Below are 14,658 nucleotides of genomic sequence, written 5' to 3'. Positions count from 1 at the left end.
CTGCAGCAAAGGGGTGACAAACTCTTTATTAAAACTCTTGCTTTCACATGAAATGCGGGATGAGCTCAAACTTTGGACATCTTAATTGGACAGAGATCCAAGACTACACAGCATTCTGAATGGTGATTTCCTAATAATCTTCCCTTCTACATGAATAATTAATAAGCCTGAAGTTTAATGGGGAAACACAGCCTCTTGCCACCGAATTGCTTATGTCACATCACTGTATATTAAGACCACCACAGCAAATACGTAATTACACTTCATTTTCTGTGCCTTGTGTGTCCAGTGGCTCATATGTAGTTTAGCAACACCTGTTTTCAGTGGAATTAGTCAGCCAGGGTGCAATGACCACTCACTACTTCAGAATGTACGACTCAGGTCTGATGTCTGGCTCTTGGAACATTAAGCTTCACTTTCTACTGGTGACAGGCCTGTGACTCAGACTTCAGAAATGTTCACTGAGCATGTATCAAAGAAAACATGTGCACGGCAACTGCGCACTTTAAACAGAAGCCTTGGATTAATTACAAAACAAAGACTGACTGTGGAGAATAGCATGTGGAGAGAATACCAAAGATACACAAAAACTTCACAGAAGCGCTGTACTAAACACAAGTGCTGCATACTGACTGAAACATCTCGGTACTACTGACTACCAAAAGTTTCAATATATATTGGTGTCTATTTTCAGTAGCAATGGATAAAAAAATCACAAGGTTATTGGAATTATTAAAGAAAATAGTAAGAAGAAGAAAACATGTCACATCTTGCGTCTTGATGAAGAGACAGCTATACAACTATAACACAGTTTCAGAGGTAGAGGTGGTGGTATTTCATAAAAGTAAGATCATTTAGATGAGAACAGTTATTTGTGCCGTAAAATACATTCGTTCAGTATTTTAAATTGTTCTCTGACATCTATATCAAGTCATACGCGACTTTGGTCGGGGTGAAAAATGCCTAGCTGTGGTTTTAACCATTTCTGATTTGGCCCTAAAATGAAAAAAAAAACTGTCTTCCTATCTTGGTGGGCTCATGAATTATTTGATAACATCTGCTCTGATTTGCTGGTTTACAGCAAGGCACCATGGTGGCTCACACAGAAGCAAACAGACACAAGCAAGAAAATCAACTGAACCTCTGTGTAAATGAACTGGGTTCATCATATTATTTAGTTAGCTAAGCTAGTTACTTGGATCTTACTAGTAGCTAACCTATACTAGCAACCTGCTTTCAATCTCAACAATACAAAGTAAATTAAAGTTGTTGGCTCACTATAAAACTTTCAGTTTAAGATGATATGGCTTCAATCGTCAAAAAGTGAATAAAAAACACAGAGCATGGCTCTACTTACAGGTTGCAGTCAGGTTTGTGATGCTAATTCCTTAAAATCTCAAGCTTATTATATAATAAAGCTTATTATTCTGTTATTACAGGGACTTCTATTCTTAGGTTAAAGAAGTGTATAATAAACCTTGTTGGGCTTCCTATTCCTCTGTTCCAGGGTATGAAAAGTACCATCATCTCCTTCACAGCATGGAACAACGCATTTCTGTGCAGTCTGCCATTTTCATTGCTGCTGCTGCTTCATTACTGAACTAGAACTGGTGCTGGTGTGTGTAAATTTTCAGAGCATAAATATTAATGAGTTAAAACTGTTACGTAACAGTTCAGGATTTTGGAATTGGTCTGTTTTATGTTTGAAGGAGTAGACAAAAGTGTTATTTAAGTTCACAGTTTGTCATGTTCCATGTACCAAACTGCCCTTATTCAACTACGCTAATGTAAATACAGTTTTCCATTCTACGGCATCTTAAACTGACAGCTGCCAAGTGTAGTAGTTGAAAAGTAGCCCTAATGTCACCACACCATCAATGTTGCAAATGGGAGTACTTGGGTGAAACACCCAAATCAAACATCACAGACAAAAATATTTTCAGTGAGGACATATAAGCACCTCTCCATGGATCACCACCTTATCGTGGTGGAGAGGTTTGTGTGCTTGAAGGACCCTAGGAGCTATGTTGTCTGGAGCAAAAGCTCCTGGTAGGGTCTCCCATGGCAAACTGGTCCTAGGTGACAGGCCAGACAAAGTGTGATCCATAACCACCCCTATGAGGACAACAAAGCAGGACTTGTGTACCCTGCCCGGATCAGGGTTACCGGGGCCCCACCCTGGAGCCAGGCCTGGGGAAGGGGCTCGCCAGCGAGCGTCTGGTGGCCGGGCATTCACTCATGGTGCCCGGCCGGGCCCAGCCCGAAGGAGCTACATGAGTCCCCCCTCCCATCGACCCACCACCGATGGGAGGGGCTGTAGTAGGGGTGCGGTGCATTGTGGAACGGGCAGTGTCCGAAGGCGTGGGCCTTGGCGTTCTGATCCTCGGTTGCTGAAACTGGCTTTTGGAACTTGGAACGTTACCTCACTGGCGGGGAAGGAGCCTGAGTTGGTGCGCGAGGTTGAGAGATACCGGCTAGATATAGTCGGGCTCACCTCAACACACAGCTTGGGCTCTGGGTCCAATCTCCTTGAGAGGGGCAGGACTTTTTTCTTTTCTGGAGTTACCCATGGTGAGAGGCAGCGGGCAGGTGTGGGCTTTCTCATAGCCCCTAGACTCGGCGCCTGTATGTTGGGGTTTTCTCCGGTGGACGAGAGGGTAGCTTCCCTACGCCTTCGGGTTGGGGAACGGATCCTGACTGTCTGTGCTTATGCACCAAACAGCAGTTCAGAATACCCAGCCTTCATAGAGTCCTTGGAAGGGGTGCTTGGAAGTGCTCCTCCTGGAGACTCGATTGTCCTACTGGGGGACTTCAACGCTCACGTGGGCAATGACAGTAAGACCTGGAGGGGTGTGATTGGGAGGAATGGCCTCTCTGATCTGAACCCGAGTGGTGTTCAGTTTTTGGACTTCTGTGCAAATCACAGTTTGTCCATAATGAACACCATGTTTGAACACAAGGATGTCCATAAGTGCACATGGCACCAGGACACCCTAGGCCGCAGTTCAATGATTGACTTTGTTGTTGTGTCAGCGGACTTGCGGCCATGTGTACTGGACACTCGGGTAAAGAGAGGAGCTGAGCTGTCAACTGATCACCACCTGGTGGTGAGTTGGATCAGGTGGTGGGGGAAGATGCCAGTCAGACCAGGCAAACCCAAACGTATAGTGAGGGTTTGCTGGGAACGTCTGGCAGAAGAACCTGTCAGATTGATCTTCAACTCACACCTCCATCAGAACTTCGACCAGATATCGGGGGAGGTGGGGGACATTGACTCAGAATGGGCCATGTTCCTCTCCTCCATTGTTGAAGCGGCTGACTGTAGCTGTGGTCGCAAGGTAGTTGGTGCCTGTCGGGGCGGTAATCCTCGAACCCGGTGGTGGACACCCCAGGTGAGAGATGCCGTCAAGCTGAAGAAGGAGTCCTACCGGACATGGATGGCCTGTAGGACACCAGAGGCAGCTGGCAGGTATCGACAGGCCAAGCGATCTGCGGCTTCAGTCGTTGCCAAGGCAAAAACCTGGGTGTGGGAAGAGTTCGGTGAGGCCTTGGAAAGTGACTTTAAGTCGGCTCCGAAAAGATTCTGGCAAACCGTCAGGCGACTCAGAAGGGGAAAGCAGTGTGCCACTAGCACTGTATATAGTGGAGATGGTGTGCTGCTGACTTCGACTGAAGACGTCATAGGGCGGTGGAAGGAATATTTTGAGGACCTTCTCAATCCCAACAACACGTTCTCCAGTGAGGAGGCAGAGTCTGGGGACACGGGAATAGGCTTGTCCATTACTGAGGCCGAAGTCACTAAGGTAGTTAAAAAGCTCCTTGGTGGCAGGGCTACAGGGGTGGATGAGATCCGTCCCGAGTTCCTCAAGGCTCTGGATGTTGTGGGGCTGTCTTGGCTGACACGCCTTTTCAACATTGTGTGGACATCGGGGGTGGTGCCACTGGATTGGCAGACTGGGGTGGTGGTGCCTCTTTTTAAAAAGGGGGACCGGAGGGTGTGTTCCAACTACAGGGGAATCACACTCCTCAGCCTCCCTGGTAAGGTCTATGCAAGGGTACTGGAGAAGAGAGTCCTGCTTATAGTCGAACCTCAGATTCAGGAGGAGCAGTGCGGGTTCCGCCCTGGTCGTGGAACACTGGACCAACTCTTTACCCTCTCCAGGATTCTGGAGGGTTCATGGGAGTTTGCCCAACCAGTCCACATGTGCTTTGTGGATTTGGAGAAGGCATTCGACTGTGTTCCCCGGGGTATTCTGTGGGAGGTGCTTCGGGAGTACGGGGTACATGGCTCTTTGCTACGAGCCATTCAGGCCCTGTACAAACAAAGCAGGAGTTTGGTTCGCATGGCCGGCAGTAAGTCAGACTTTTTCCTAGTGAGAGTTGGACTCCGTCAGGGCTGCCCTTTGTCACCGATTCTATTCATAATTTTTATGGATAGAATTTCTAGGCACAGTCAGGGGATGGAGGGTGACCTCAGGGTCACATCTCTGCTGTTTGCAGATGATGTGGTCCTATTGGGGACATCAGGCCGTGAACTTCAGCTTTCACTGGATCGGTTTGCAGCCGAGTGTGAAGCGGCCGGGATGAGGATCAGTACCTCCAAATCCGAGGCCATGGTTCTCACGTGGGAAAGGGTGGAGAGCCCTCTCTGGGTCAGGGATGAGCTCTTGCCTCAAGTGGAGGAGTTTAAGTATCTCGGGGTCTTGTTCACGAGTGATGGTACAAGGGAGCGGTAGATTGACAGGCGGATTGGTGCTGGGTCAGCAGTGATGCGGGCTCTTTACCGGTCTGTTGTGGTAAAGAAAGAGCTGAGCTATAAGGCAAGGCTCTCGATTTACTGGTCGATGTTCCCACCCTCACCTATGGTCATGAGCTTTGGGTAATGACCGAAAGAACGAGATCGCGAATACAAGCGGCCGAAATGAGTTTCCTCCGCAGGGTGGCTGGACTCTCCCTTAGAGATAGGGTGAGAAGTTCGGTCATCCGGGAGGGACTCGGAGTAGAGCCGCTGCTTCCTCACGTCAAGAGGAGCCAGTTGAGGTGGTTCGGGCATCTTGTTAGGATGCCTCCTGGACGCCTCCCTTGGGAGGTGTCACAGGCAAGTCCACCGGGGAGGAGACCCCGGGGAAGACCCAGGACTCGCTGGCGTGACTATATCGCCCAGCTGTCCTGGGAGCGCCTCGGAATCCCTCCCAGGGAGCTAGTGGAAGTGACTGGGGAAAGGGAGGTCTGGGCTTCATTGCTCAGGATGCTGCCCCCGCGACCCGAACCCCGGAGAAGCGGAAGATGATGGATGGATGGATGGATGGATGGATGGATGGATGGATGGACATATAAGCAGGTAAGTCAATTGTTTCCCAGCCAGCTTTCTGACTTTTGAGAAAGAAAATTAACTACTCTGTGAACTACTCATTCAGATTCAACTTTCATTAAAGCATTTACTAGTTAGATACACGCATACTAAATACATGTATTCATGTATGCTTACATAAATATTAAATAAATCTTCCAGGGTTTCATAAATAAGCCCCATTAACTACAATGTTTTGTTTTTATGGTGTAGTTCTTCTCTATCTAATTTAGTCATACACAGGGAAACTATATCTTTTGTAATAGCAAAAAAAGTTAAGGGGGCAAGTCAGTTGGGGGGCAATGTCGCCAGTGTAGTAACCAGATTTATCATTAACAATGATTACAGCTATTTTTTGACTGTTTAAGCTCCCTAATTTAGGTAGGCTAACTAGCTGGAGAGGTATTTTCCTATATTGCATGACTACATTTAGTGGTTAAGAGTTTATCAGATTCTACACTCAGCTGAATATGAAATTAGAGATAATGATTAACAATATATCTACACCACAGGAGATCTGAGATATATATTTTCCCATTTCTTAACTGCAGCATCCATATGAAGTGAATGTGGAGGACCAAGAAGAAAGGAAGATTAAATCATTTTTAATAAACTTTCTTCCTTGTCTTATTTGTCACAATTAGATATCACAAATTAGGTATCACACAAAGCATTGTTTTGGGTTTGAATTCAAAAATCAGATCCGTATTGAAAAATGTCAGTCTATAAAATACTGGATAAAATATAAATTTATACATATTTCATGATGTGTTTAAACTGCTAAAAGTAGTCTGTCATCAGCTTGAGCAAAGTTGAAGTATCACCTCTGAAATGTCTAGTAAAATCAAATATATTGCATAGCTTTGCTGATGTATTACAAATAACTCACACTTAATGCACCCTTGGTGGATTAGAACACTGCTGCAATTACAGCTAACATGAAGAACACAGTGACAAGATAAAGCCTCACTTGTATGCAGTCCATGTCCAATGATATTTTTTTACTTCCAAACAACTAAATCCTTTCAGCATCTAATGTACAACAGGGTTCAAGCCCTGAAGTCCAATCAAAGGAGTTGGCATGGCATGGAAAATTCAAAGCATACTTAAGCAAACAACAGCATTCAGAGCTGTACTGCTTGTAGGTATTATACTGAGACATACTTTCAGAATGATTATAGAATTCTGTCGAAAGCAAAGGCTTATGCCAATAAGACATCAACACAGAATGATGAATAGTCTTTGAAGAGTATCTGGATGTGTTGTAAGGGGAGGCACGCAGTGCTGCTTCAATCTGTCACGCTATATGCACCAGTAGTCATTGTTAGTGGAGTCCAATGACTCATAGACCAAATTGAATTTTTATGGTGTTACATAAAGCCAAAAGAAAATACATTATTCACCCCAAATCACTTTACTATTTTTGCTGCAAATGGCAAGAGTTACCACATCTTTCCTCTCTGGCAAATTACATGCATGTTGTTTTTCCTTGGTTTTATATGTTTTGCTTCTTGTTTCCCTCATTGTGGGACCTCCAGCCCCCCCACCAAGTGAAAGAACTAGGGGATAACATATTCATAAAAGGCCTGCAGGGGGTCAACTGCTATTCTATGTCTTATTCTCCTGCCTTATCAAAACACATTAAATTTGAGCTCCTGTCATCTGCTCTGATATACGTCTCAAGCTATAACTAACGTCAACTAAAGCATATGCAAGAAATATGTTACTGGTGCATCTAAGAACTTATAGTAGAAATTATGTGGCTTAATCGCTCTGTTAGTGGTGTTTCATATAATAGTAATGAATTACATATGGTCACATATGTTTGTCATCTCAAAAGCTGAAGTTTATGTCATAATCAGCAGTGGTTATTACCCAAAAAGTGGTAATAAACTGGTATGCCCAATATCTATTGTAATCATCATAACAGAACTTGCATAAAAATTACAATATTCTCTAATGTATCATTCTGGATTATGTAAGTGGACTAGAAAGACCATTTGCATCCAATTGACCATGTTTGGGAAACATAATGACAATCCAAAGTCTTTTCATAGACAAAAACATACCAAATAATGAGGTCCAGTGTTCAGCAAAAAAACTACACTGACCTTATGAAGAGGTAACTTAATTACATAATATATTACATAAATCAGTTATTACAAACATTTTTGGAAAATAAACAGCATTCGTATTCATTTTCTCTTGTAGCACCTTGTAGTATTACTCTTCATTAAGCTATGATTCCTATTGTATTTTAATTCATGAACGTATTTTGTAATCCTCTACAGACAGTAAAGGTGTAGAGAGACTTACATAGGTGAATGGGGCACCCTGGTGGTTGGAGGTTTGGGTGTTTGGGTTCTGACAGGGTCAATTGCCTGTCTCTCAGTGGGTCGTCTGCGGCCAGGCTGCCGCTGGCTGGATTCACTGCCAGGCCGGACTGGGGTCAACACTCTGGACGTACCGGTACGGATATAGACCTGTTCTGGGGCAACCTCCTCACAGCGCTCTCCCTGGAAGCCCGAGCGGCACACACAGGTGTGGGGACGGCTGCAGGAGCCACGGTTCTGACAGGGCGGCTGGCAATCCGCTATAGAAATAAAAAACGTGAACACTCATCAGTGTATTAATACATATGTTGTTACAGGTGTTAGGGACATTAATCATTCAACAGACTGACTAATGCCATGACACACATTATGATCTGCCAAATCACATATTTTGTCATAACAAGGCTATATACAGTACCAAAATAGATGTTTGTTGCTGTTTTTTAACACTGTTTGTACAGTTAATGTTAAATATAGACAGTGTATTACACAATGTAAAACATGTTGAAATGATAATAGCGCATAATGTATTGTTAATGGTATAAAACCGACCAAAATGAAAAATGAAACAATTGCTACATCTGTTGTAAACATGTTTACTCACTTCCTACACACTTAAAAATGATGGTTCTTCAAAAATTCATTAGTAAAGAAAATGGTTCTAAATAGTACCATGAACAGTCCAAGAACCCTTTGCATGATTTAAGTGTTCTTTGCATCAGATTGATGGAGAATGTGTTGTATATGGTTCTACATAGAACATTTTTGAAAATGGGTTCTATAAAGCAGCAAAAGGTGACCTTCTGTTGTTAAAATGTCAAGCTTGTAATAATAGAAGAACTCTTTTTGGTGCTGTCTAGAACAAATTCTAGTTTACAGAAACCCTTTCCAGTTTACAGAAAGGTAGGATGAACTTCTGAAAAACTATAAATGCTTCTGGGGTTTATTTTCAGCAAGAAGGCCGAAAGGATAACTCAAAAGACAAGCTAAAAGCTAAAGGCTTCCTAACTACCTAGAGGTAAGATACTTCTTTTCTGCAGTTGAACAGATAAAACATCTCTACGTGTCCATTTTGTACTCAATGACTGAGGTAAGAGTTACACTAATGCTAGCTTGGTTGCATTAATTAGCCTGTGGGTGAGTGGCTAGGCTAGCAGTCAGGTTTGGGGATGATTGTTGTAAAGGTTGTATGGTGTATGCTGAGCATAGAAGAGAGGCTGAGAGATATGATGCATAACAAGACAATGACCCATAAAACTCTACTTTTATGTTGGGACACTCTATACAACTTGAACTAACCTTACTTTAGTATAGATTTACACTAGGACTGGCTCATACAGGCCCTATACTGGGAAATCCCTTAAAACATTATCACCACACCTTTATTAAATGCTAAATCACATAATAATGCTAAATCACATAACTCGTGCCTCTGCATTTAGCTTTCAATCATTCTTATAGTAAGTCTTAAGAGTGCATCAGTTGAATCACTGCTGGATTAACAAATCAAACAATTCCTAAAAGACATGCATTAAATTCATTCCCTGAGAGGAAATACGAAAAAATCCAAGATTCATTAAAGCAAAGCCAGCAGAAATCAGAAAGCAAACAGTGAAGAAATCTACATTTCACAACACCAAGTCAAATACAACAGTAAATATTTCATTCTGCCTCACACTTTATATGCAAAGGTTGTATGTTTGCTAAATACACTTCAATCTGTCCACATATGTTTTCCTCTCCACAATTAGTGATTGATGGACAAGCAATATTTATCAATTGTCTGCAAATACAGTCAGTGTGAGGTAACTCCATGGTCACGGCTGACTGAAAAACAATCCACACCCTCTGTGAGTGGCCCGCCTGGCTACTTTAACAGCATCCAGAGGGGCCTATGGCATGCCATACAAACTAAACAGACTTCTCCAGCTTGTGACATGACTGTATGTACTGGAAGGCAACCCAAAATTTATGGCATTGTCCTCTAACAGTAAATCAGGCCGTCGCTCTCTAGCAGCTTAAGCAAACAGTGGTGCTCTGTCAACAGTGCTGGAATGCTATTGACACAGATGCTGGGGACACTGACAGATTGCAAGCAGAAAAGCTTCCTCTGGCTATTCTGGCAGAGAGCTGGGGGGCAGAGTGGCTATATGGCCCACTGACTGGGTGAACTGCTGTGTTTCCTGTTATTGTGATGCAGTACTGGGATGCAGGGTTGCCCAGATAGATAAATAGATAGATAGATAACAAGACCTAGAGTTGTCATCGCACGATATGTTGGCCTTCTCTACTGAATGGTGTTTTCATAAATGCAAACAACTGTTCTTTGACCTTCATAGTTTTTATTGCACGTTCCTTGGGGATATATCATATTGCTATTGAACTCCAAATACTGTAACTGCAATATACTCAGGGATGCAAGAAGGTGAGTAAAGTTGGGGACGCTTACATTTTTAGCAACATATATGTAATGAACTTGTGACATAATGCTAGGTTTTTCCACTGTCCTGAATTATCTGAAAGGATACAAAAATAGAAGTCTGCACACAGACACTCGACTGATATAGATACACTGTTCACATGTAGTGGGAGATTATTATAACGGTTGAAAACATGACTAGGAGTGGGACATTATGTTGGGTGCTGAGTCAAAGCACAGGAGTGTAATACAACTTCTGCTCATGTTTTAGGGACTTGACCAAAGCGGCCAACAGTTGGAGAGACAAGAGATATAGTTCGCTCTAAAATAAGGCCTTAAATTTAAAAGTGCATGACTACTGCAGATTCAGAACCGACATAAAACAAAACAAAAACACAAAAAAAAAATTTTTTTTGTTTTTCGGTTTTTGTTTTTAGCAGTAGCACTTAAACAATCCTGAAATCTGGGTGTCCTGCAGCCCCCTCAGCATCCCTACTTCCCACATCCCTGAATATGCTAGTGAACTCTTGATGTGATATGATGTTAAAAACTTGGCCGCTTTATTTTGACAAAAATTACACCCTTACTGTTTGGATTATGTGAATACCTTGATTTATCCAAACACTATGGGTATAAGAACTTCAATACAATATTGAAAAATCTAATTTGAAAGAGTCTATCAAATTGCAAAATTGTATCACAGATCTTAGTGTCGGTGTGCTTCTTATCAGAGTAGAGGGGCGAGCCTTATGCTCTGTACACCCCCATGTTCCAATGGCTTTTTTTTTTTTTTTTTTGAAGTTGCCGACATATTTTATGGATTGTGATTTTTCTGTTTTTTGTTAGAGGGTGGCAAAACAGGCACTGAAAATTTAAACTGGAGAACTTTTACAAACCAATTTGTGCTGAATCAAGACATTTTTATCAGACAGAATATCAAAAATCAAATTGACTCCCTACCTCACAATCAAAAATCATATAAAACCTGAGAATATCTTTACACCTCCAACAAACATTTAGTATTTAGTTAGGGGCCAATTTCCATCTGAAATATCACTATTGTAAGTATAATATCACAATAATGATTAGCAAATGATACACTTTTACAGTCATGTCTTCTATCAAAGTAATTTAATTGTGGGTTAATTATAATAACCTAATTATACCTAAAACATTATAAATATGTTTTTTACTGTGACTAGTTAGTACCATTTTCATTATTTCATCTAATGGTGTCTTACAGCATCATGTTGCGTGACTGAGGTTTAAAGTGGAGGCTTACTACTCAAATGTAAATGCTTATTCTGATATTCTACTGTGCATAGAGAACACTTTATGCAATGCTTTATTTAGCTTTGCACACAGCAGTAGATATATAATCAATCTTTTGAACCATAACCAGATTCAACAATAAGTACTTCAGTTTACACTTCTATGTATACATTCATGATTAAAAAGGGCCCAAAGCCAGAATGCATACTTCTGCTTTATGGTACACTCAGTTCTATATAAAGAAAAACAGCATGCTCGCAGTCAGCATTTATCCACTCTAAAACAAATTAAAAGCTCAGGGTCTAGTCCTTGCTGGCAGATTTATATGACTTATGTATGTAAATTTATAGGCCAGAAAGGGGATAAATTAAGATGTGTTCTTTTTGGCAAGAAGTAAATACTGTCCAGCTAGCCAGCTTTCCTTGTATCTGTGTATAGCATAATTAAAGTCAGAGGAGCCTTAATCTCTCTGAGTTCTGACACACTCAGTACATTTTATTTGCAGTTTGGCAAGTTCTCATGTATTTGATTTAAACTGATTCTCAAGCCTTTGCACTGTTCTTCCTTTCTTAACAGCACATGTGTAATTTTGGTAATAAACATTATAATGGCATTGGTGAATTAAGTTGTCCATGAATAGTCTTATTAGCTAGACGTGGTCTTATAACAAGAAAGTCTGAGAACAAATTTTGGTGAAATGTGGGTAGAATGTAAACTTTGGGTGTGACTTTTCTACACCAATCCAATGCCTTAGAAATGTGGAGACAGCAAACCTGTCGTGAGCCCATGCATGTACAGTAAGTTACCATAGCTGAAAAGCTCCCCCAAAAAACTCCAAATAAGCAAGTAGATATATGTACACAGAGAACACAGTACATGCAGTAAAAATAAACATTACCTTTAGTAAGATGAATAGTTAGATTAGCTAATGATAGTGTTTTACTAGCTAGCTTGCTTGCTTATGTTGCCAACTGTACTTCTTACTTTAAAAGAACACAGACTAGAGGAATATGGGGGCAGGTTTTAGAGGGACGTACTCTTGTTAGTAGCAAATTTTGACGCACTCTATGTTTTAATAAAATAAAAGTTTACTAATTTACTCTCTTCAGATTTGTATCTCACATGTTACATCTGGCCATGCGTTACTGTGAAGAACATGAAGGTTTTCACTTTCAGTTTTGGTGACTTTCTAATAACTGTGTAAGCCAAAGACAGAAGCAGTATGCATTAATGGTTAACAACATTTCTTGATTCCTGGTCTTTTATACAGGCACAGGTCTAGGTAACACCTCCCTGTCCCTACACCAGCCAGTACCTTAAATCATATAACTAAAATAGCTCTGACTCCATAAGCACTGTCTGATTGTAGTTTTAGTTTTACTGCACCGTCACTCCTTCGTGAGTGGGTCTCCACACCCAGCTCGGCCTGAGAACGTTGCATTAATTGCTGTCGTGCTGATTTATCCTGCACATCATTAAAACTAATTGCTTCACATTCCTTTCATTTGACAAAAATGTGCTTTAATTGTCACATTAGGGTATAATAAAAAACACAAATTTGTAAAGGAAAAATGAAATGGGAAACATTCTCTGCATAGCGACTGTCATAATAATTATAGTGGGGACAGAAAGTTCAGTCATGGGTGGAGAGGAGAAGAGATGCAGTGGTCCAAAGAGTGAGCATGATGCAAACTCAGACTCTGTTTCTTCTCATTTACAACGTAATGGCTCTGTTAATCAGTGGAATGGGTGGCATGCTCTCTGATGGCCACTATTACTTCATTTCATTATTTATTCCTCTGATAGAAATAGGGGCATCTAAAGGAACACGATGGATAGAAACTGGGGTCATGTACAACAAGTGAGAGCTTGTTTTTAAGCCCATTAAGGGACTCAGTGTTCTAACTAGACTAGCAGAAGAGTGAGAATTACTTAAAGAGGTATTCCATCCTAAAACTAGCATTTATTATGCTACTGTTATTGTTTACGTTAGGCAGTATTTTGTATTTTGTATCACTGCATTATATTTCTCAGTTCCCAAATGTTACAAATGTTAAGAAGAGCCATTTTTCCTTTCAGAAAAAATCTAACTACCTTGGGAGCCACAATATGTTATGTCCATTTTGCCATTTTGGCTGTAAGCATGTCTCAGTATGTACTAAGGTGTAAGTATAGGCTAATTATTATTATTATTATTATTAAAAAAAAAAAAAGTATAGGCTAATTAATTTAATGCAAATGAAAATGCAGATTAACTTTAAGCTTTAGCTTAGCTATAGCTGGTTTTCCTGCATCTCTGGCAGAAAACAGGCTGAAGTCAGCTTCTCATTTGCCAGCTTCTTTTTTGAATTTTCCTGTTCCACCTTAAATGGCGTGGTAGTTCCATTCTGGCAGTAGAAATATATTCTGCGTTTAATATAGAAAGGTAAAATTTGATGGAGAATCTGGCGACCGAGAAGCAGACTTCTGACTGACTGTTCAGCTTTGTGACTTCATAGTGTTTGACAGCTTCTTGTTGCAGATTAAACGTATCAGGAAACCAGCTGGAGTGATTCTAATTGCAAATAAGTCCATTCGTCTCCAAATTATCAATAATCATCTTAAATCTTTCTCTTTGCCTTTTTGTTAGCTACTAGATAGGCGAGATTGTTATCTGCATTGCTATGTGACCAACAGTCTGCAAAGCAACCTTCATGGTCAAAGGGTGAATTAGCAGTTATACATTAACTCCAGGCATTTAAGACCATTTGTCATTATTTGTCAAATTATTAGAAACAAACAACAGAAGTTTATTTTACTGCAAAGGACGACTGTTTTATTTTTATCTGAAAATTGAACTCTGCTGTGGAGCCACAACAAAGCAGTAAAAGAGCCGCATGTTGCCAACCCCTGCACTAAGACAACAAATCCTGGCTGATACCCACTGGTACCCACTAGAGGCTAATAAATATATCTGTAGTGCTTGCTAGCATTAGTGACAAACCTCAACTGGTCATCAAACTTTTTGCTCCAAAAATTTGCTTCCACTTTAAAGATACATCATCAGAAGGGGGTTTTCCTCAGCTTTAACATGGGCAATCTCACTCTAGAGACTACCTTGGCACAGTTGTAGAATGTGACTAAGCATGTTTACAACTGATGTAGCAATGCTTAAATTTAATACTCTAATGCAATCAACTCATTTTACTCTGTTCTTTGAACTGGGCCAACCATTAGACCGAAGTTCAAGCAAACATCCAGGAATAATTAAACCATAAGTCCTCTGCAAAAATACCCACAAAGAA

General features: G+C 41.1%; 1 protein-coding gene across 2 annotated transcripts in view; it reads right to left on the bottom strand.

The window, feature by feature from the left end:
• The window catches only part of LOC108423407 (latent-transforming growth factor beta-binding protein 2), a 151,997-nt gene that overhangs the window by 119,037 nt on the left and 18,302 nt on the right, over nucleotides 1-14,658 (bottom strand). For both annotated transcript variants that reach the window (XM_037542200.1, XM_037542201.1), the window contains exon 3: nucleotides 7,667-7,943. In XM_037542200.1, the coding sequence (XP_037398097.1) occupies nucleotides 7,667-7,943 (277 nt within the window). The remainder of the gene's footprint in view (nucleotides 1-7,666; nucleotides 7,944-14,658) is intronic.

The sequence above is a fragment of the Pygocentrus nattereri genome, chromosome 10 (genome assembly GCF_015220715.1).
Source record: "Pygocentrus nattereri isolate fPygNat1 chromosome 10, fPygNat1.pri, whole genome shotgun sequence".
NCBI classification, from domain to species: Eukaryota; Metazoa; Chordata; class Actinopteri; order Characiformes; family Serrasalmidae; genus Pygocentrus; species Pygocentrus nattereri.
Note: the sequence above shows the minus strand (reverse complement) of the source record. Positions and strands in the feature narration are given on the sequence as shown.